Below are 21,536 nucleotides of genomic sequence, written 5' to 3' on the forward strand. Positions count from 1 at the left end.
AAATAATTTATAACTGACAAGCTCCTTTGCGTTTTCCAGGTAACGAGCTAAGTAGAAGCATAACTGAATGCTTACAGGTAGGTATTTATCAAATTCCACCTTTTTGTCTTTGTAAGAAGCTAGGTAAGATTGAGGCTGTCCCAAAGAGGTACACAGTAAATGTAATTTACTACCCCAATCTGTATTAGTAAAGCTTGAATATTTAGTATGATAACAACATAAACTACTGTTTTTCCTTTCTGTTCTCCGTAACAGCCAATTCTTGTTAGCAAATGAGGTTAAAAGGGGACATGGACGCAGCAGGAGCTAACTTAAATTGTCCAATCTTACTATTCTCTAGCAGCCCTGGATAAATACATAACAAAAGAGAAAGCTCAAAGCAACGCTTAAAATTAGACTTCTGAAATGCTCATTTGTCCATCTGTACCTTTGAATCTTATAAGAGATAAGCAAAACTTGGTTGTGTGGGTTTTTTCTTTTTTCTTTTTTGCTTTTTGAGATAGTCTCCCTCTATTGCCCAGGCTGGAGTGCAGTGGCATGATCCTAGCTTACTGCAACCTCCAACTCCCGGGTTCAAGTGATTCTCTTGCCTTAGCCTCCCAAGTAGCTGGGATTGCAGGCACACACCACTATGCCCAGCTAGTTTTTGTATTTTTAGTAGAGATGGGGTTTCACCATGTTGGCCAGGCTGGTCTCAAACTCCTGGCCTCAAGTGATCCACCTGCCTCAGCTTCCCAAAGTGCTGGGATTACAGGCATGAGGCACTGTGCCCAGCCTGGCTGTGTGGTTTTGAAGTCATTGATAACAGAAGCATATTGTGTAAGTATAACAGAGTGGTTATAATTATAGACTTTGGAATTAAGGAGAAATATGTTCAAATGGTAGCTCTGCCATGGAGGAGCAATGTGCTAAGTAATTTAAACATGGGAAGCCTTAGTTTCCTTAGCGTAAAAAAGAAGACAATATCTACCTCAAAGCATTACTGTGGGGAGCAAATGAAATAATACAAATATGTAAAGTGTCAATCCCACTGTTGTTCTTGTTATTATTTTTTTTCCTGAGGACAGAGATCGTGTCTTGCTTATCTTTGTACTCTCTAGTACCTAGGTGGTGTCTGCCCACATTTTTTAATTGACTGGAATTTCAAGTTGATTCAGCCATCGTCAGATTTCATTGAGAACTGGGTAGGTTATGAGACTAGTTCAAACTGATTGTGTCAAAATAGCCTACATTTGCCCGGGTGTGGTGACTCACGCCTGTAATCCCAGCACTTTGGGAGGTGGAGGTGGGAGGATCACCTGAGTCCAGGAGTTCGAGATCAGCCTGGCCAACATGGTGAAACCCTGTCTCTACAAAAAATACAAAAATTTGCCAGGTGTGGTGGCGGGCACCTGTAATTCCAGCTACTCAGGAGGCTGAGCAGGAGAATCACTTGAACCCGGGAGGTGGAGGTTGCAGTGAGCTGAGATGGCGCATTGCACTCCAGCCTGGGCGACAGAGCAAGACTTGTCTCAAAAAGAAAAAAAAAAGCCTACATTTTGTGATCCTGGAGTTTAGCAAGTATGCTTCACTCTTTACAGGATTCCTTATTATACAACGTGAGGAAATGGGCAATGCTCTTCAAAAGCCTCTCTGTGAGTCAAGAAACTGCAGTATATTGCCTTTCTTAGCTAATGTGATTCATCTGATTAAGGTTAAAAAAAAATAATTTCCTAACAGAAGCAAGAGCCATGCCTCATAGTCACTGGTAAGAATTATAATGTGAATTGATTGTGAGTCCTTAAGAACTCCATATGCCAGGCTATTTGAAGATCACTTTCTACCCAGAGTAAGAAAATAATGTTGCTCAACGGCACCAATTCTGACCGGGCACTGTGGCTCATGCCTGTAATCCCAGCACTATAGGAGGCCAAGGCAGGAGGAATGTTTGAGTCCGGGATTTTGAGACTAGCCTGAGCAACACGGCAAAATGCTGTCTCTACTAAAAATGCAAAAAATTAGCCAGGCGTGGCAGTGCACGGCAGTGTGCGCCTGTAGTCCCAACTACTCAGAGATCTGAGGAGAGAGGATCACTTGAGCCTGAGAATTCAAGGCTGCAGTGAGCCATGATTGCGCCACTGCACTCCAGCCTAGGTAACAGAGTGAGACCCTGTCTCAAAAATAAATAAATAAATATATAAATAAATAAAAACAGGGCATCTATTTAGTCTAAGTTTGTGAAGGCAGAAGGAACGTTCATCTTCTGAACACAGAGCCACAGGAGAGAGGCTAGAAAAACCGAGGCATCTCTTGTCCACCCCTTGAGAATTAATCAGAGAGGTATGGTAGTTGAGAAGCCCTATCATGTGCTATGAAAAAAACATGAGATTCTCTGGTATTCAGTGCATATAACAGTTTTCCTGGATAAGGGGATTGGTTCAACTATGAGAAGAGAGACAGAGGCTGACCAGAGAAGACACAAGGAGTTGTCCCTAGCCCTTCTCCTTTCATGAACCTCTGTGTTCTAAAATGAATTTTGCTTTGGCCAGAGACTGCTAGTAGAAAATATCAATCAGGCTGTGTGGTCAGAGGCCAAGAGAGGGTATCAGAAAGAGAAAAGCAATCTTGAAAAGTGAAATTACTGACCTATAAGGAATCATGTCAATAAGCGTCTGGCTGGTTTCTGTGGCCATGCTTATCTTGTTTGCAATCACAGTGAAGCCAATAATCTGTAGGGGGTAAAAAAAAAAAAAAGGGAGGGGGGCATATGAATACCTAAATATAGTGCATCGCTTCCAAAAGCAGAGTTGCCCATTGCCTCCGGCAGGACAGAAAATGAAACAGGCAGCAGTCCCTATGCATGCAAGTTGGAGAGAGAGGCATGGCTAGTTCAGCGGAGCAAGGCAGGCATTAGAGATCTTCCCTGATTCTTTTGGTTCTCTAACAAGAGTGCAAAACAACTTGGTCTGTGACCATGATGGGAACAAATGGACGCCATGAACTCCTGTATCCCCACCATCTTTATTTTTTCTTGTTTTAATATTTAATATATTTGAATCTCAATGGCTTTCAGTGAGATCGATCCATTTAAATACTGAATGACTTGGAAAATACCTCTTTGCTCCTCTTTAAATAAAGGGTATTTCAGAGTTTATCAGGAAGTGGGGAATCTCCCCACCAACTTTAAACATCTAGATTAATATAAACATGTTTTCAGATAATGGCTGTATCAAGTTTTCAGTTTCAAAAGTTTTTAGTTCCAGGTACATTGTAGTAATACAGATATGCCTTTTAGGGGCTTGTTGAGGTATACCAAAAGAGAAACATGATTAACCCTTAATAATATGGAGCAACATTTAATTGCACAAAGAAAAAGTTCTGTAGCAAAGCAACTACCTGCTTTTCCCCCTTTCATTTACTTCTAAAAATGGCAATTCTCCCTCTAGTCCCTGACTTTTAATTAGAGGGAAAAGAGACAACCTAGCAGCTGTTATAGCTTATAAAGACTCTGCGTCAATGCAGATTAAACCAGAGACAAGAGAGCTCAATTCCTATGTTTTAAAATAGCAATTATACAGTTGCTTTATCCCATTCTTCCTACTAACACATACCTCTTTCCCCAGCATCTACTGCAGGAGTTCAACCAGACGCTGAACAGAACAGCAGTTGTCTAACCTGTGATACTGTTATCAGATGAAGACCCCTAGGAAGTCTACAGATTAGAATGGAAGGAAGAATCTGGATTACAGCTTGGATCAGAGAAGAAGAGTCTTGGTTTTTATGTAATTAAGAGGCAAGAAGTATGGCAAGCATGGCAAGGAACTCTTATTTCCAGTTTAAAGGTAATACTTGTTCACAGAGAAAAATGAAAATATGAAACATTGAAAAACAGAAATAACTCACCCAAAGACAACTATTGTTACATTTTTTGTTTGCTATACAGCTTAAATATACATAAATTATGAACATATGTATAATTTCTTATAGCCAAGGGACCCTTGAATTATCAGTATAGTCTACCTGGATCTCAGTTGTTGCCTTGAAAATTTTCCTAAATATTGAGTCTGCTCTTTTGCTCTCTTTTTTTTTTTTTTTTTTTTTTTGAAATGGAGTTTTGCTCTTGTTGCCCAGGCTGGAGTGCAGTGGCACAATCTCAGCTCACTGCAACCTCTGCCTCCTGGGTTCAAGCGATTCTCATGCCTCAGCTTCCTAAGTAGCTGGGATTACAGGCGTGTGCCACCACACTCGACTAATTTTTTGTATTTTTTAGTAGAGATGGGGTTTCGCCAAGTTGGCCCGGCTGGTCTTGAATTCCTGACCTCAGGTGATCCTCCTACCTCGGCCTCCCAAAGTGCTGGGATTACAGGCGTGAGCCACTGCGCCTGGCCGAGTCTGCTCTCTTAAGGACAGATTGATAGATGTGTGCAGTTTCCTCCAGCACATCTAAACATTAGTAATTTCTTTGTGGGTGCTGTAAAAGGCATTTTAGACCCTAGACCATGGGCGCCTCCATCCTCCCTCTCTCACTTTCCTCACTGCTAAGGGAAACAGGGAGGCCTTTTTCTAGTTCTAACCTGCATCTCTAATCCCTGCTATGTGGCAGAAACTGTGTCCCCATCACTTGACATGACATGTGTATAGGTAGTGTGTTGCAGGCTTCAATAGCCTGTGAGCACAAATTAGGTCACAAAAAAGGTTAATGCCTAAACTGCAATTATTGTAAGCCTTCACCTATTTTATTGCTGGACCTCTGTTTCCTCCCCTACCTCACCTCATGGGGCATTGTAATTACTTATAGCATTCTCCAAAGGAATATATTCTTCTTTTTCTTTCTTCTTCTTCTTTTTTTTTTTTTTTTTTTTTTTTTGAGACAGAGTCTTTGCTCTGCTAACCAGGCTGGAGTGCAGTGGCACAATCTTGGCTCACTGCAACCTCTACCTCCTGGGTTCAAGCAATTCTCCTGCCTCCACCTCCTGAGTAGCTAGGACTACAGGTGTGCACCACTATGCCCAGCTAATTTTTTTTATTTTTAGTAGAGTTGGGGTTTCATCATGTTGGCTAGGCTGGTCTCGAACTCCTGACTTCGAGCAATCCACCTGCCTCCGCCTCCCAAAGTGCTGGGATTACAAGCATGAGACACCGAGCTTGGCCCCCAGAGGAATATCTTGACTGTGGCTCACAAACCAATCTGTCAGCCATGGTCAAACCACAGCATTCTTTGCACTCTCACTTCTCTCCTTTCCTTATAACTCTGGTTCATGTTGATTGCTTTCAAGGCTGTGTAAACCAAAAACAATATTCTAAGGCCCCCAGTCATCTGAATGGATCCCATCTCTTGGCCAAGGGAATTCCGAAGTTAACCTGAAAAAGCTAGTTCAGGCCATGATTGAAGCAGGGGTCAGACATACCTCATTATATCCCTCCTCCCTTTTGGAATTCAGGAAAAGCCAACCAGCATTAACCTCAAAACAGACCCTTAAGTCTGATAAGAAACATTTACAACCCATTCTCTTTGAAGCCTGCTACTTGGAGGCTTCATCTGCATGACACAGCTTAGGTCTCCACAACCCCTTACCGTAACCCAGACATTCGTCTCTATTGATAATAACTCTTTCAATCAATTACCAATCAGAAAAATTTTAAATCTGCCTATGATATGGAAGCCCCCACCCCTTCAATTTGTCCTACCCTTCCAGATCAAACCAGCGTAAATCTTACAGGTATTGATTGATATATTGTGTCTCCCTAATGTATAAAAGCAAGCTGTACCCTGAACATGTTGGTAGGACCTCCCTCCAGAGGCTATGTCATGGGGGCTTCCTTAACCTTGGCAAAATAAACTTTCTAAATTGATTGAGACCTGTGTCAGATACATCTGGGTTTACAGACTGCTTGAAGGAACATCACTACGATCCTTGGTGCTGATGTCTCTTAAGAGAGGGCTGGGCATGGTGGCTCACGCCTGTAATCCCAGCACTTTGGGAGGCCAAGGTGGGCAGATCACGAGGTCAGGAGATCGAGACCATCCTGGCCAACATGGTGAAACCCTGTCTCTACTAAAAATAAAAAAATTAGCCAGGCATGGTGGTGTGTACCTGTAATCCCAGCTACTCGGGAGGCTGAGGCAGGAGAATCGTTTGAACCTGGGAGGCAGAGGCTGCAGTGAGCTGAGATTGCGCCACTGCACTCCAGCCTAGGAGACAGAGCAAGACTCCGTCTCAAAAAAAACAAAAAAAAAAAGAGGGCTGCTGTCTGTTCATGGCTGCTGTCTGCTGGTGACTACAAAGCTGCAGCCTCCTAAGGTGCCAGAGATGGGCTGGGAAAGGAGAGGCTGTCTCTGACTGCACCCTACAAACTCCATATACACATTGTTTCCCAAGCTCTGGAGCACCATTTGTATCCAGGGTTTTGTTTTTAAGAATTAACAAATAAAAATCATATATATTTGTCATATACAACATGTTGTTTTAAAATATATATATACACATTGTGGCATGGCTGAATCGAGCTATTAATAGATGCTTTACTTCACATATACATCTTTTTTTTTTTTTTTTGAGACAGAGTTTTGCTCTTGTTGCCCAGGCTGGAGTGCAATGGCACAATCCTGGCTCACTGCAACCTTCACCTCCTGGGTTCAAGCAATTCTCCTGCCTCAGTCTCCCATGTAGCTGGGATTACAGGCATGTGCCATGATGCCCAGGTAATTTTGTATTTTTAGTAGAAACAGAGTTTCTCCCTGTTGGCCAGGCTGGTATTGAACTCCTGACCTCAGGTGATCCACCCGCCTTGGCCTCCCAAAGTGCTGAAATTACAGGTGTGAGCTACCATGCCTACACATCTTTTTTGGTGTGGTGAAAACACTTAAAATCTAATCTCTTGGCAATTTTCAAGAATATGATACATTGTTACTAACTGTAGTTACTATATTATACAACAGATCTCTTGAAATTATTCCTCTTATCAAATTGAAATTTTGTATCCTTTGGCCAACATCTCCCCAAACCACTCTCCTGCAACTCTAGACCCTGGTAACCACCATTCTACTCTTCACTTCAATGAGTTCAACCTTTTTAGATTCCACATATAAATGAGATCATGCAGTACTTTTCTTTCTGTGCCTGGCTTATTTCACTTAACATGTCCTCTGGGTTCATCCACGTTGTCCCAAATGACAAGATTTCCTTCTTTTTATTTTTTATTTTATTTTAATTTTTTTAAACAAAATACCCAGGCTTTAAGGAGAAGGATTTCCTTTTTTTTTAAAGGCTGAATAGTATTCCATTGTATATGTATACCACATTTTTTTAAAAATCATTTTTTGTTACATGTCTGTCAACTAATACCTGTATATACCACATGTATCCATTTATCTGTTGAAGAACACTTGGGTTGATTCCGTATCTTAGGTGTTTTAAATAGTGCTGCAGCGAACATGAGAGTGCAGGTATCTACTCAACATACTGATTTCATTTCCTTTAGATGTATACCCAATAGTGGGATTGCTGGATCTGCCTTCAGGGTTTTGAAAAATCTTTTGAAAAACAAGCCTTTCAGCTTCTGGGCTTTATGAATTAATAGCTTTTCAAACATTCAAAGGGAAAAGAATATGCACCTCTACAAGAAGTAGGTAACAGTTATAAGAAAGTTTAGTCTAAAGTCCCAAGGCAGTATTTTTCAACCTTGAAGAGGATAGACCTGGATTAGTTAGTATAAGTGGGTTATGCTGTGGCAACGTACAAGCCATGAGACTGTAGCATTTTAACACATCGAAGTTATTTTTTTGCCCACACAAAGTCCATGGTGGGTTGGTGTCTCTCAGGCAGCTTCTTTGCAAGCAGTGCCCCAGGGATTTGAGCTAATTTCACCTGGGGATTCCATTTCCTTTTCTTTTTTTTGAGACAGAGTCTTGCTGTCTCTCAGGCTGGAGTGCAGTGGCATGATCTCAGCTCACTGCAAGCTCCGCCCTCGGGTTCATTCCATTCTCCTGCCTCAGCCTCCCGAGTAGCTGGGACTACAGGTGCACAACACCATGCCCAGCTAATTTTTTTGTCTTTTTAGTAGAAACAGGGTTTCACCATTTAGCCAGGATGGTCTTGATCTCCTGACCTGGTGATCCACCTGTCTCGGCCTCCCAAAGTGCTGGGATTACAGGCGTGAGCCACCGCTCCCAGTCTCCATTTTCTTAACATACTGCCCCTGTCATCATCACAGCAGGGGAGGAAAGAAGAGGGAACTTGCACCTATTCACCTCTACTTTGGCTCAAAAGTCACAGGGTCCTCCTAATTGCAAGAGAGACTGGGAGGTGCAGGGGACACATGATTATTTGGTTAACTTTAAGCATCTTTGCCACAGACCACCACTTAAAAAAGAAATAATTCTCATTGACACCCAAAAATTCAGCAACCTTTCTTTCTTTCTTTTTTTTTTTTTTTTTACATGGAGTCTTGCTCTGTCATCCAGGCTGGAGGGCAGTGGCATGATCTTGGCTCACTGCGACCTCCGCCTCCCGGGTTAAGTGATTCTCCTGCCTTAGCCTCTGGAGTAGCTGGGATTACAGGCACACGCCACCATGCCTCGCTAATTTTTGTATTTTTAGTAGAGGCAAGGTTTCACCATGTTGGCGAGGCTGGTCTTGAATTCCTGACCTCAGGTGGTCGGCCCACCTTGGCCTCCCAAAGGTCTGAGATTATAGGCGTGAGCCACTGTGCCCGGCCCCGAATTGAGCAATCTTAAAATGAAAAATGCTGACTTAGAAAATCTGAGCTTTATTGATGAAAATATCTTTATCATGGTAAAATGTTAATTATAACTGTAAAAGATAAATTTTATCAGCAGATTTTAGAAAAGAAACAAGAGGCCAGATGCATTGGCTCATGCCTGTAATCCTGGCACTTTGGGATGCTGAGGCAGGCAGCTCACTTGAGATCAGGAGTTTGAGGCCAGCCTGGCCAACATGGTGAAACCCCCATCTCCACTAAAAATATAAAAATCAGCTGGGCATGGTGGTGGGCGCCTGTAATCCCAGCTACTCGGGAGGCTGAGGAAGGAGAATCGCTTGAATCTGGGAGGCGGAGGTTGCAGTGGGCCGAGATCATGCCACTGCACTCCAGCCTGGGTGACAGAGCGAGATTCTGCCTCAAAGAAAAAAGAAAAGAAAAGAAAAGAAACAAGAAACATTATTATTAGACAGTGAGCCCTAGCTCTGCTACTTACTAATGACACAGATTAGAAAAAACATTTAACATCTCATTTGCCTCAATTTCTTTGTTATATATATATATTTATATTAAGGTATAATTTAGATACAATAAAGTGCACAGCTTTTAGATATACAGTTCTATACGGTTTTTGTTTTTTTTTTTTTTGAGACGGAATCTCGCTCTGTTGCCCAGGCTGGAGTACAGTGGTGCGATCTCGGCTCACTGCAAGCTCTGCCTCCCAGGTTCATACCATTCTCCTGCCTCAGCCTCCCGAGTACCTGGAACTACGGGTGCCTGCCACCTCGCCCGGCTAAGTTTTTGTATTTTTAGTAGAGATGGTGTTTCACCATGTTGGCCAGGATGGTCTCAATCTCCTAACCTCGTGATCCACCCACCTCGGCCTCCCAAAGTGCTGGGATTACACGCGTGAGCCACCGCACCCGGCCAGTTCTATATGTTTTGAGGAATTTATATGCCAGGTAACTGCCACCCTAACTAACAGCTAATTAACACATGAAACATTTCCATCACCCTGATAAATTAGTTTTCTACCACTTACTATTTAATTTTTCCAAATGGGCAGCCACTAATCTTTTTGTCATGACAGATTAGTTTTTCCTGCTCTAGGAATTCATGTAATGGAATTATACAGTATGTAGCCTTTTATGTCTTTTTTCTTTCATGCTACATAATGTTTTTGAAATCCATCCATGTTGTACACACAATGTGTGTGTGTATCTCCAGTTTGTTCCTCATTGCTGAAAAGTACTCTCTTGTAGGAAATCATTACACACATTACAATATGTTACCTTTTGTGTCTAGTATCTCTCTCTACTTTGTAGAGGTGAACAGTCAAAAGAATTAGAATTGAAACACGGAGAATAAACTCAGGATTCCAAAAACGGGATAGAAGCAGAAGCAGTATATTCTAGGATCTTGGCAGCAGTCAAAATGAACTGTTTTGTGGACAACAAAGTCATCTGTAGGGACCTTAACATCGGAGCATAACGTGAGTCGCAACCAGGGTGCCCAGTGATCTGTATAAACTAGGACTACAAGATAGGCAACATTAGGAGATTTGGCTGGTACATCTGTATTTCTTAGGAAGGACTGGTCTTGACTCTATCCTCAGCTAATTGCTGTTGTTGAGATTGTGTTTGCTGAATAAGCTTGCATTTTGCTTTCTTGAGTTTTGTTCTGGTTTTTTTTGTTTGTTTGTTTGTTTTCATTTTTTTTTTTTTTGAGACGGAGTCTCGCTCTTTCACCCAAGCTGCAGTGCAGTGGCACTATCTCGGCTCACTGCAAGCTCCGCCTCCTGGGTTCACGCCATTCTCCTGCCTCAGCCTCCTGAGTAGCTGGGATTACAGGCATGTGCCACTGCACCCGGCTAGTTTTGTATTTTTAGTAGAGACAGGGTTTCTCCATGTTGGTCAGGCTGGTCTCGAACTCCCGACCTCGGGTAATCTGCCTGCCTTGGCCTCCCAAAGTGCTGGGATTACAGGCATGAGCCACCGCACCTGGCCTCTGCTCTGTGGTTCTTGAGCCAAACCTGTACTGTTGGATACACGTCCATTTTTGAGGCCATTTCTTTCTGAAGGCTGAGGTTTGGGTATGGGTTCTTATTGAACAAGATGTTCAAATCTTCCAATTGTTTCTCCATGAACATCATATGTTTCCTTTGTGAATGCATCTGGTTCTAGCCATAGGAAAGGGCCGTTCATTTCCTCCTTGGTTCTTCGGCCCTTTGCCTGTTATCATTTAACATGAGATTGCTTGTGCCTCAACTCTTGGATTTTATTTTATTTTAATTTTTTAGGAAGGTCCTCTGAGTTTGACATCTTCTCATCTAGATGTGCTCCTATGTTCAAGTCCAGGGATGAGCTGCCTCAATTTCCTTATTGTAGCATAATGAGAAGGAATGGAGGTTGAAAACAGTGTGATTTCAACTACATTAAAATAAAAATAAAACATTTATGTAGAAAAAGATGGAAATTCACCAACATTGAGGCTAGGCCTGTCATACGTTTGTCTGAGAGAAGAAAGGAGTGAATAACTGAAAATACTAAAGTATCAATAGTAGTTGACTTTGGATGGTGCAACTATAGGAATTTCTTTTCCTCAACCACTTTTTTAAACTTCGCTATGTTTTTCAAACTTAGAATGAGCCCATATTTCTTTCATAAGGGGGAAAAAAAAACCTTATCTTTGAAATCTTATGAGAACCAGGCAATAGATAAAAGTACTTGGAGAATAAGCATTGTGTGAGGGAGAGCTATTGTGCTATTGTGACTATAGTTAATAATGTGTACTTGCAATTGCTAAGAGAGTAGATCTTAAATGTTCTCACAACAAAAATAATAACTGCTGCTAGGGCTGCAAGGCGAAAACAATTAAAAATGATAATTAGGCCAGGCATGGTGGCTCACGCCTGTAATCCTAGCACTTTGGGAGGCCGAGACAGGCGGATCACCTGAGGTCAGGAGTTTGAGACCGGCCTGGCCAACATGGTGAAACCCTGTCTCTATTAAAAAAATACAAAAATTAGCTCGCCATTGTGGCACACGCCTGTAATTCCAGCTACTCACGAGGCTGAAGCAAGAGAATTGCTTGAACCTGGGAGGCAGAGGTTGCAGTGAGCCAAGATTGCACCACTGCACTCCATCCTGGGCAACAGAGCAAGACTGTGTCAAAAAAAAAAAAAAAAACAAACTTGATTTAAACATTTCACGATGTATATCAAAATATCACATCATAAACAATAGATTCAATTTTTAGTTGTCAACTGTAGTATTAAAATATTTTAGAAAAAGAAAACAAGCATGTTTTCACAAATATAAGCATATATTGAAAACTAAATGTATTCAGCTTTTACACAATTCAACTCAGCATTTTTTTAAAATACTAAAATTATGCAAACTATGAATTTGAGACATCAAAAACACCTACCAGAAATAATTCCATGGGAAACTCAATGGGATACTGATTGAAAGAAATTCTGATACATTTGTTGATTCGCAGAGCAACAACAACAGTTAGAAATAGTAGAATGCTGGTGGAATTCGCTTTTGGGAGAGCTACACAGTAATTAATTATGTCCTGAAAGAAAATAAAATTACGGAGGCTTAGAAAGGGATGTAGTAATTGCCTAAGTCTAGAAATTGACACTGTAGATTAACCCAAAAAGAAGTCCCCAAGTAGAGTTTCTGGGTACAAAGGTCTTTATGGGTATTACTAGAACAGTGAGGGCAAGCATGGTGGGGGTGGCCAATTTTGTAAAAAGAGGGACAGTAATGCTCAATAAGAATAAGGAGAGAATACACTGTATGTTTTAGTATAATGAACAGGCCCTAGAAGTTCTGTTTATAAGCCAATAGTTATTAGTTTTCCCAAATAATATACTGTAGCTTAGCTCCTACCCTATTCTTACATTTAGGAACTACTTAGTCTTGTATATCCTTTAGATGTTTTAGGATACATGTCTGTTATAAGATAGGTAATGAGAAGAACTGTGATAGATACAACATCTTAAAGGCCGAATTTTAATGTATATCATGATAGTTTAAAAGGCTGAGCTGAAATGGTTAGTCAACTGAAAGCATGGTCTAACTGGCATCTGCAATTAATCAAGACCCTAATTCTCCAATAAAGGAAAATATTTCTAGTACCCTCTTGACTGAGCTGCCTATAGGCTGTGTCTCCTTTCAGAAGGGGCGGGAGTCTCCCTACTGAGCTCCACTTTTCTTTGGAGGCAAGAGGAGTGGCATTTGTAACTCTGGGTAAGAGTTGAAATTACTCACATAGAAGAAGGAGATGGGACCGGCATGGAAACTAATCATAATCCCGAAGATGAAAGTCAGCTGGGACAGCATGATATGAAGTGCCACAGCAGCCAGGTAAGCACTCATTGCAGACTCCGGAAGGTAAGTGGCAATGAAGCCCAAACCCAATACGCCCATTATTAGCTGCAGAGAAGAGAAAACCAGAGTGGGGTAGAATGTCTTCAATCCAGCAATGGCACCAGTGGCACTCTCCAGGCAAAGAAGGGTTTCCAATAGAAAAGTTAAGATAGGCCCCTTTGGTAACTCTTGTAACTCTCTTTCCCTAATGAACAGAAGTTGATAACATGGGTCCTTGTATGTTGATCAGAGGCTCCCGACAAGTGCTAGCCCACACTACTCCTTTCCTTCTTTGTGAGCAGTCAGCTCACTTAAGTTCTTGCCCTAGAATCTACTGCTCTCTAGGTTGACTTGGGGAAAACAGGGACAAGGTGATCAGAACAAGCCTTTGCCTATTTATTTATTTATGAGACAGGATCTCACTCTGTTGCCCAGGCCGGAGTGCAGTGGTGCAATCATAGCTCACTGTAACCTCAAACTCCTGGGCACAAGGGATTCTCTGCTTCAACTTCCCAAATAGCTGGGACTACAGACGCACACACTGGGCTTTTTTTTTTTTTTTGATAGAGATGGGTGGGTGGGGGGGGGGGTCTTGCTATGTTACCTAGGCTGGTCTCGAACTCCTGACCTCAAGTGATTCTCCTGTTTTGGCCTCCCAAAACCCTGGGATTACAGGCATGAACGCACTGTGCCTGGCCTGCCTTTGCCATTTTAAACCTCTTTCATTAGAAGCTTTGATAGCCCTTTTCAGGAGATGTTAACATTCCTCTGAGGAATGCAGCTTTTCACAAAGGAGAAGAGAATTTCAAAACAGTGGGATCGAGCTCAAACTTCTTGGCCTTTGACTCTTATCTTTACTGAGAATAATTAAATTGAATTTATTTATGTTTTCAGGATTATGCATATCCTGAAGAAAAATAAAAAAGGTATTTTACATGTCAATATGCATATGTAAAATTTACGTTATATAGTATATAATAAAATTTTATACACACAGGATCTAAAAGGATAGACCTCAAATGATTAACAGGAATTACCTTTGGGGAATGGGGTTAGATGTTGGGGACAACATTTGATAATTTATACACTTTTTTACTATTTGAGATGTTCGTCTTTTATAATAAAAACCACAATTAGGTTGGGTGTGGTGGCTCATGCCTGTAATCTCAGCACTTTGGGAGACTCAAGCGGGAGGGTCGCTTGAGCTCAGGAATTTGAGATGAGCCTGGGCAACATGGCGACACTTTGTCTCTACAGCAAGAAAAATAAAAAACAAAAAGAGGGTAGGTTAAGAAAACTGGCACAGCCCAATGAAGACTTTTCAGTAAGCAGGGTGGAAAGGAGCAAAACAGAAGTCTTAAAGCCTACAATCGTCACTTCACTCTCCACTCCACTAAAAGCTCTCAGAAAACAAACAAATTTGGAACAATAAATCATTTTGCTTTAACAGGTTTTTGTTTCAAAGCTTTCAATCAGCCCGGCACTGTGTCTCCCTTTTTTTTTCTTTTTTTTTTTTGAGACGGAGTCTTGCTCTGTCGCCCAGGCTGGAGTGCAGTGGCGTGATCTCGGCTCACTGCAATCTCCACCTCCCGGGTTCACGCCATTCTCCTGCCTCAGCCTCCCGAGTAGCTGGGACTACAGGCGCCCGCCACCAAGCCCGGCTAATTTTTTGTATTTTTAGTAGAGACAGGGTTTCACCGTGTTAGCCAGGATGGTCTTGATCTCCTGACCTTGTGATCCGCCCGCCTCGGCCTCTCAAAGTGCTGGGATTACAGGCGTGAGCCACCGCGCCCTGCCGACTGTGTCTCCCTTAATCTCCTGTCATTGCCGCCCAATGTTCTATTTTACTCTAGTCAGGCCAGTCTGCTTCCTATTTCTTGCGTGACTGGCTGACTCCTACTTCTGTGCTTATGCATGAGCCCCTCCTTTTTCCATCTCTGCCAATCCATGTGCATCATCTCTCTCTTTTTTTTTTTTTTTTTTTTGAGACGGAGTCTTGCTCTGTCACCCAGGCTGGAGTGCAGTGGTACAATCTTGGCTCACTGCAACCTCTGCCTCCCAGGTTCAGGTGATTCTCCCACCTCAGCCTCCTGAGTAGCTGGGATTACAGGTGCCCAGCACCACGCCTGGCTAATTTTTGTATTTTTAAGTAGAGACAGGGTTTCGCCAATTTGGCCAGGCTGGTCTTGAACTCCTGACCTCAAGTGATCCACCCGCTTTGGTCTCCCAAAGCGCCGGAATTACAGGCGTGAGCCACTGTGGCTGGCCTGCATCATCTCTTTCAAGAGCTCAGTAAAATTCCTCTCCTTTAAGGAGTGTGGTGAAAAAAGCATGGTTCCTGGGCTTGGAGAATCTGGCTTCAGTCCTGGCCCAGCCACTCATTGGCTGTGTAAGTGCAGGCAAGTTAACTCTCTGAACCTCAGTTTCCTCATCTATAAAATGTGAATAATATTCAATGTAAAGTGTTTTGAATAGATTAAATTTCATCACACATGTAAAATACCTAGCTCAGATCTGAAAATAGTGACAAATATGTATCACTCATATATGCAAATATATGTTACTCTTCTTTATACCATCCCTGCCTTCCATCTTGTAAATGGCAAAAATCTGCAATTGCCGTAGAACTCTTTCTTGCCCACTGTAATACGGCATCACATTCAATGTTAACATAATATTCTAGGCAGCCACTGTTAATCAGTCAGGGTTGGCCTGTGAGATGAAACCTATCTGCCATTCTTATAGGAAGCCAGTACTAAATGTTGAATGAATGAAAGGGAGGGCTCAATAAATAGTTGTTTCCTTCCCAGATAATTTCGACTCAACTAGAGGTTATTTTTTAACTTCATGTTCTTTTGGCACTAAACTCTTATATGAATATTATTTTACGCTTAAGATTTTCTAGAGCACAGATTCTACAATCAGACCACCCTAAACCTGAATCCCAGTTTAGTGTCTTAGCTATGTGACCTTGGGCAATTTTCTTAACCTCTCTATGCCCTTGTTTTCTTAAAATAAGGACCATAGTAGTGTGCTACAGGCGTGCACCACCACACCCAGCTATTTTTTTTTTATTTTGTTTTGTAGAGACAGAGTTTGCCTATGTTGCCCAGGCTGGTCTCAAACTCCTGGCCCCAAGCAATCCTCCTGCTTCAGTCTCCCAAAGTGCTGGGATTACAGATGTGAGCCACCATGCCCAGCCCTCTTCCTTTTTTAGATGAAAAAAGCTGAGGCTTGAAGGAGAAGAGAAAGCATGCATGAGGCCCCTTGATAATTAAAAGGTTGCTTGTGTATTTTGTCTTATCCCACAAGATTAAACTTTTTAACCGCAGGAAACTATATATTGTTTTTTAAATTTTTGGTCTCTGTTAAAGTACCAAATTCATTTCTCTGTGCCCACTAATTATAACTTATTGATGCTTACTATGTGACAAGCTCTAGGCTAAATACTTTGCATGCATTTTTTTCACTAAATCCTCCTAAGAACCCTGCAAAACAAATATTATTCCTGCTTTACACATGAGGAAACTGAGGCCCACCAAGGTAAAATAATTTACCAAAATTCACACAGCTCATAGTGTCAGGGCTGGAGTCTGCCCACTTTGATAGCCTGCCTTTCTAGGTACCCAATAAATCTTTACTTAGTGAAAGACAGTCCCAGGGGAGATCAGTGAAAATCAACTAGAGACTGGGTTAGTTGAGAAAAAAGAGAAATAAGCCTGGAGGATGTGACTAGTTCAGTAGATGAACTTTTGGTGATAGACTCTCAGAGGAAATTAAAGACAGTGCCAAAATAAGTTTTGAGATTTTAATGAGTCATTCATATTATTGTCCTTTAGCTGTGGTCCTTGTCAATGCAGAAAAAGGATTCCAGATCTGGCTCTAAAGCTTACTAACCCAAAGATAGTGTGTGAGCCTGTGACGCCATCATTATTTTTATTATTATTATTATTTTGGAGACGGGTCTCACTGTGCCACCCAGGCTGGAGTGCAGTGGCATGATCACAGCTTACTGCAGCCTCAACCTCCTGGGCTCAAGTGATCCTCCCACCTCAGCCTCCTGAGTAACTGGGACTACAGGCACATGCTACCATGCCCAGCTAAATGAGTCCATTCTTGTTGATAGAATATAAAGCAACTTTTGGCCGGGTGCAGTGGCTCACACCTATAATCCCAACAGTTTGGGAGGCCGAGGTGGGTGGATCACCCGAGGTCAGGAGTTCAAGACCAGCCTGGCTAACATGGTGAAACCCCTTCTCTACTAAAAATATAAAAATGTGCTGGGTGTGGTGGCATGCACCTGTAATCCCAGCTACTCAGGAGGCTGAGGCAGGAGAATCACTTGAACCTGGGAGGCGGAGATTGCAGTGAGCCACGATTGTCCCATTGCACTACAGCCTGGGCAACAAGAGCAAAACTCCATCTCAAAAAAAAAGAATATGAAGCAATTTTTGAAAAGGTAAGATCAGGAGTGGAGCTCTGGACTAAGAGTCCCCAGCCCCCTGGGGCCACCGACAGGTAATGGTACTGGTTTGTGGCCTGTTAGGAACCGGGTGCTGCACAGCAGGAGGTGAGCAGCAGGCAAGCAAGCATCACTGCCTGAGCTCTCCACCTTCTGTCAGATCAGCCACAGCACTAGATTCTCAGGGAAGCACAAACCCTATTGTGAACTGCACATGCGAGGGATCTAGGTTGCATGCTCCTTATGAGAATCAAATGCCTGGTCATCTGAGGTGGAACAGTTTCATCCTAAAATCACCACCCTCCCTGGCCCCGACCTGCCATTTGTGGAAAAATTGTCTTCTTTTGCAACTGGTCCCTGGTTTCAAAAAGGTTGGGGACCACTGCTCTGGACCATCGTCCCTTAGACCCTTTGTCTTAGAGGTGAAAGGACTGAAGAGAATGTTCAATATCTCATCCTAAATCAGTGGTAGATGATTTCTGAGGAGAGAGAAGTTTTGTCACTAAGGAGACACGCTATTCACACAGCCTCTGATTTTTCAAAAAATAAATCACTGAAGTTCCAGGTATATCACAGTGGATCACAGGAGCAGTATAAGGAAGGGGTCTGTTTATAGCCCCTTTATTCAGTTCCTTTTCAGGGATTTGAAGACTCAGATCCTACCTGAATAATCCCAGTCAGAAAAGTTGTGGTTGCCACCACACTCAAGGATTTATTATAGCCCATAAGGTAGGAGGGGGCAGAAAACTCATTCTTGACGAAAGATCCCATGACCAGTTGACCATTGTTGAATGGGCTCACTTTCAGAACGTTGATCAGCAGAGCACTCACCAGGAAGAAGGAACCTATGGAAGAAGATGTTAGGTAGAAGGTGAAGTTTCAAGTCCAGGTAAACTGATATTGACAAAAGAAAGGTATGGTTGAATTCTGGATTGTCCTTCAACTGAATAACTTTTCTCATTTGAAAGTGGCCATTGAGAAGTAAGAAAGATCAAGAAAGAGAACTGTGCCTCCAAATATTGTGACCAACTCATGGAATTTAGATGGTGGTGGTTTAGGTATTTAGTCTCTTCGTGTTATGGGTATGTTGAGTGGAATAGAGAAGTTGACTAAAATGGGTGTCAGGCTCAGCTGCTGTGTCTGCTCTTAGAGAAGGTTAAAAGTGAGACGGCAGTGAAAATATTAGAAAAGAAAGCAATCACCGGGCGTGGTGGCTCACGCCTGTAATCCTAGCACTTTGGGAGGCTGAGGCAGGTGGATCACCTGAGATCAGGAGTTTGAGACCAGCCTGACCAACATGGAGAAACCCCATCTCTACTAAAAATACAAAATTAGCTGGGCATGGTGGTTCATGCCTGTAATCCCAGCTACTCAGGAGGCTGAGACAGGAGAATCACTTGAAGCCAGGAGGCGGAGGTTGCAGTGAGTCGAGATGGCACGATTGCACTCCAGCCTGGGCAACAAGAGCGAAACTCCGTCTCAAAAAAGAAAAAAGAAAAGAAAAGATAATGAAGCAATCAATAACAATAGGAAGAAAAATAATACTGACACTGAGGTAAGTTAAACTTATTTCAAACATTGTTTTGTTTAGTCCTCATATTGTCATAACACATAAGAGAGCAAAGATATATCTTAACTTTAAATTTACCTAACATAAATAAATCTCTAACAACCCTTATTATAAGTATTTGGAAATGATTGTGAGGTTCCTCAGAAACTTGGAAATATAGGAATAAAATTGTTTTATTCGTGTTCAAATGTAAAATCAACACATAGCGGATTGAATAAAGACATGAGCTATTCTTTATTTTTATTATTTATTTATTTATTTTGAGACGGAGTTTCGCTCTTGTTGCCCAGGCTGGAGTGCAATGGCGTGATCTTGGCTCACTGCAACCTCCACCTCCCGGGTTCAGGCAATTCTCCTGCCTCAGCCTCCCAAGTAGCTGGGATTACAGACACCCGCCACCACGCCTAGCTAATTTTTTGTATTTTTAGTAGAGATGGGGTTTCACTGTGTTAGCCAGGCTGATCTCAAACTCCTGACCTCATGATCCACTTGCCTCGGCCTTCCAAAGTGCTGCGATTACAGGCATGAGCCACTGTACCCGGCCAAGCTATTCTTAAAAAAGGAAAAGTAGCACTTCACGTCTGGAAGGATGGGATGTTAATCAGACTGAACATAAAAACATATATAAAGAATGTGTCATTCAGAATGGTAAATGTTGGTGGATTGGTCAGTTCAGTGGAGAAATCCAGGAAAAGGCACATCACTGAGTAAATGTTGACCTTCTAAACTTATGGGGGAATTTTGTGATTTGATTTCTATGCAGGCTCACCTACGTGAAGTGAATGTGCTGATCGTATGACCTTTAATTAGTCTGGCCTCTGTAATAGTTATTTCTAATTATAAATTAGTAGATGGACTTTTGACTCAGGGAAGGGAAGTATTTATCCTATGGATGTCAGTGTTTTGATTACTGTGATAACATTTTCTCACTGTAAATTAATAAGCTGGCATGCTGTATCACAACTCAGCCCATGGAGTTTGGTTATTATGGTTTAGATGAAAGAAGTATCTGCTCTAGGAGTATTGACACAATCATTTCTGCATCTTCTGGGTTGAGGGAAGTCAGATTCCAATGTGTGGTGATTTCTTAAGGAAAGTACCTCTGCCCTTTAATTTCTTTGGGAAACATCTTGCTGGCCTGTTTTCTGGTGTTGACAATAATGATACACTAGAAGTATTTATTTCTACAATCTGAACACTAACTGTACGGATAGAATGTCCACCTCCTGCCTCCTTTCTTTCTATCTTAAAGCTTTATGTTGGGTTCCTTAGCAATAAGTATATGATCAAGATGGAAACTTCATCCACCGAATGTGTATTTCAGTGCTGAACTCACCAATGGACATTTGATGACACGATCCAAAAATTACATAGATTACCGAAGAACAGAAAGCTGCATAAGCGATGTTGAGAGGAGGAATCAGTTGCCTTGCCAGCAAACTAAGTGTCAGGCCTGAAAAACAAGATAATTTAAGAAAAAGCAGCTTGTCTTTAAGTCACCTTAAATAAAAACTGTAAAGAATATTTAAAATAAAAATCATCCATGTGTATAGCTGACTGAGTGTGGTAATAGTATTTCTGGACATACAATCCTTCATTAGCACTTTTTATTATCTTCTTTGATTCCTAGCTTTTCTTCCTATTTTGCCACATGCTTTTACACTTCAATTCAATATCGTAGGCTGAAACATCATTCACTGCGAGGTCTTAATACTAAACATGTGAAGTGAATACCATAGCAATAAGACCCCTAATTCCAACAGCTCAAAAGCAGCCCCATCCTTATGCCTAGTCTAGCACAAGCAGGCCCTGGGAATTCTCCAGGGCTGAAGATAAAACTGGAGAGCAAGGCAAGAATCACACTTCACTAACTTGAAGTTGGTATGTGTTGGTTCTCTTCCATAGGCCAATCACTCCAGCCTCTTCCTTCAGCTGCTTCTCTAATACTTACTTTCTTTTCTAAGAAGCACCATGAGAATTTGGAAATTTTGAAGCAAATGGACTAACAGGCATAGTGTCATCCTTTTGATGTTTCAAGCCCCTATTTCCTTCCCTAAGAGTCTGTCCTCAATTTACATCATACCAATATACTCATCTAAATTCAGTTATGAATTTAGTGAGGTGGTTTATTGTCTTAGATAAGCAAGGCTCCTTTTTATAAGACATTTCAAACACATACAAAAATAGAGTATAATGAATTCCATATACCCATCATCCACTTCAACAATGGTTAACCCATAACCAATCTATGCTTCTACTCCTCTCTCACCCTATATTACTTTGAGGCAAATCCAAGGCATTCGATTATTTAATCTGTAGATATTTTGGTATGTATCTCTAAATGATAATACTCTTCTAATTTAAGTACAATATCATCATTATCCACTCAGTGTTCAAATTTCCCTGATTATCTTACAAATGATTG

At 41.8% G+C, this 21,536-nt stretch overlaps 1 protein-coding gene and 1 long non-coding RNA gene across 5 annotated transcripts in view; one reads left to right on the top strand and one right to left on the bottom strand.

Moving 5' to 3' along the window:
- Positions 1-21,536, bottom strand: part of SLC26A8 (solute carrier family 26 member 8) — an 86,816-nt gene that overhangs the window by 36,260 nt on the left and 29,020 nt on the right. For all 3 annotated transcript variants that reach the window (XM_031012557.3, XM_055390276.2, XM_031012559.3), the window contains 5 exons: positions 20,448-20,564; positions 18,205-18,386; positions 12,981-13,145; positions 12,130-12,279; positions 2,626-2,708 (listed from right to left, as the gene is read on the bottom strand). In XM_031012557.3, coding sequence (XP_030868417.1) covers positions 2,626-2,708; positions 12,130-12,279; positions 12,981-13,145; positions 18,205-18,386; positions 20,448-20,564 — 697 coding nt within the window. The remainder of the gene's footprint in view (positions 1-2,625; positions 2,709-12,129; positions 12,280-12,980; positions 13,146-18,204; positions 18,387-20,447; positions 20,565-21,536) is intronic.
- On the top strand, positions 3,180-20,687 carry LOC129534156 (uncharacterized). 2 transcript variants are annotated; one of them, XR_008680622.2, is made up of 4 exons: positions 3,180-3,821; positions 12,889-13,076; positions 18,349-18,430; positions 20,436-20,687. It is a non-coding gene; the product is annotated as an uncharacterized lncRNA (long non-coding RNA). The 2 variants fall into 2 exon arrangements; XR_008680621.1 differs by lacking the exons at positions 18,349-18,430; positions 20,436-20,687 and having other exon boundaries at positions 12,889-13,148.

This window comes from Gorilla gorilla, chromosome 5 (assembly GCF_029281585.2).
Source record: "Gorilla gorilla gorilla isolate KB3781 chromosome 5, NHGRI_mGorGor1-v2.1_pri, whole genome shotgun sequence".
Taxonomy (NCBI): Eukaryota; Metazoa; Chordata; class Mammalia; order Primates; family Hominidae; genus Gorilla; species Gorilla gorilla.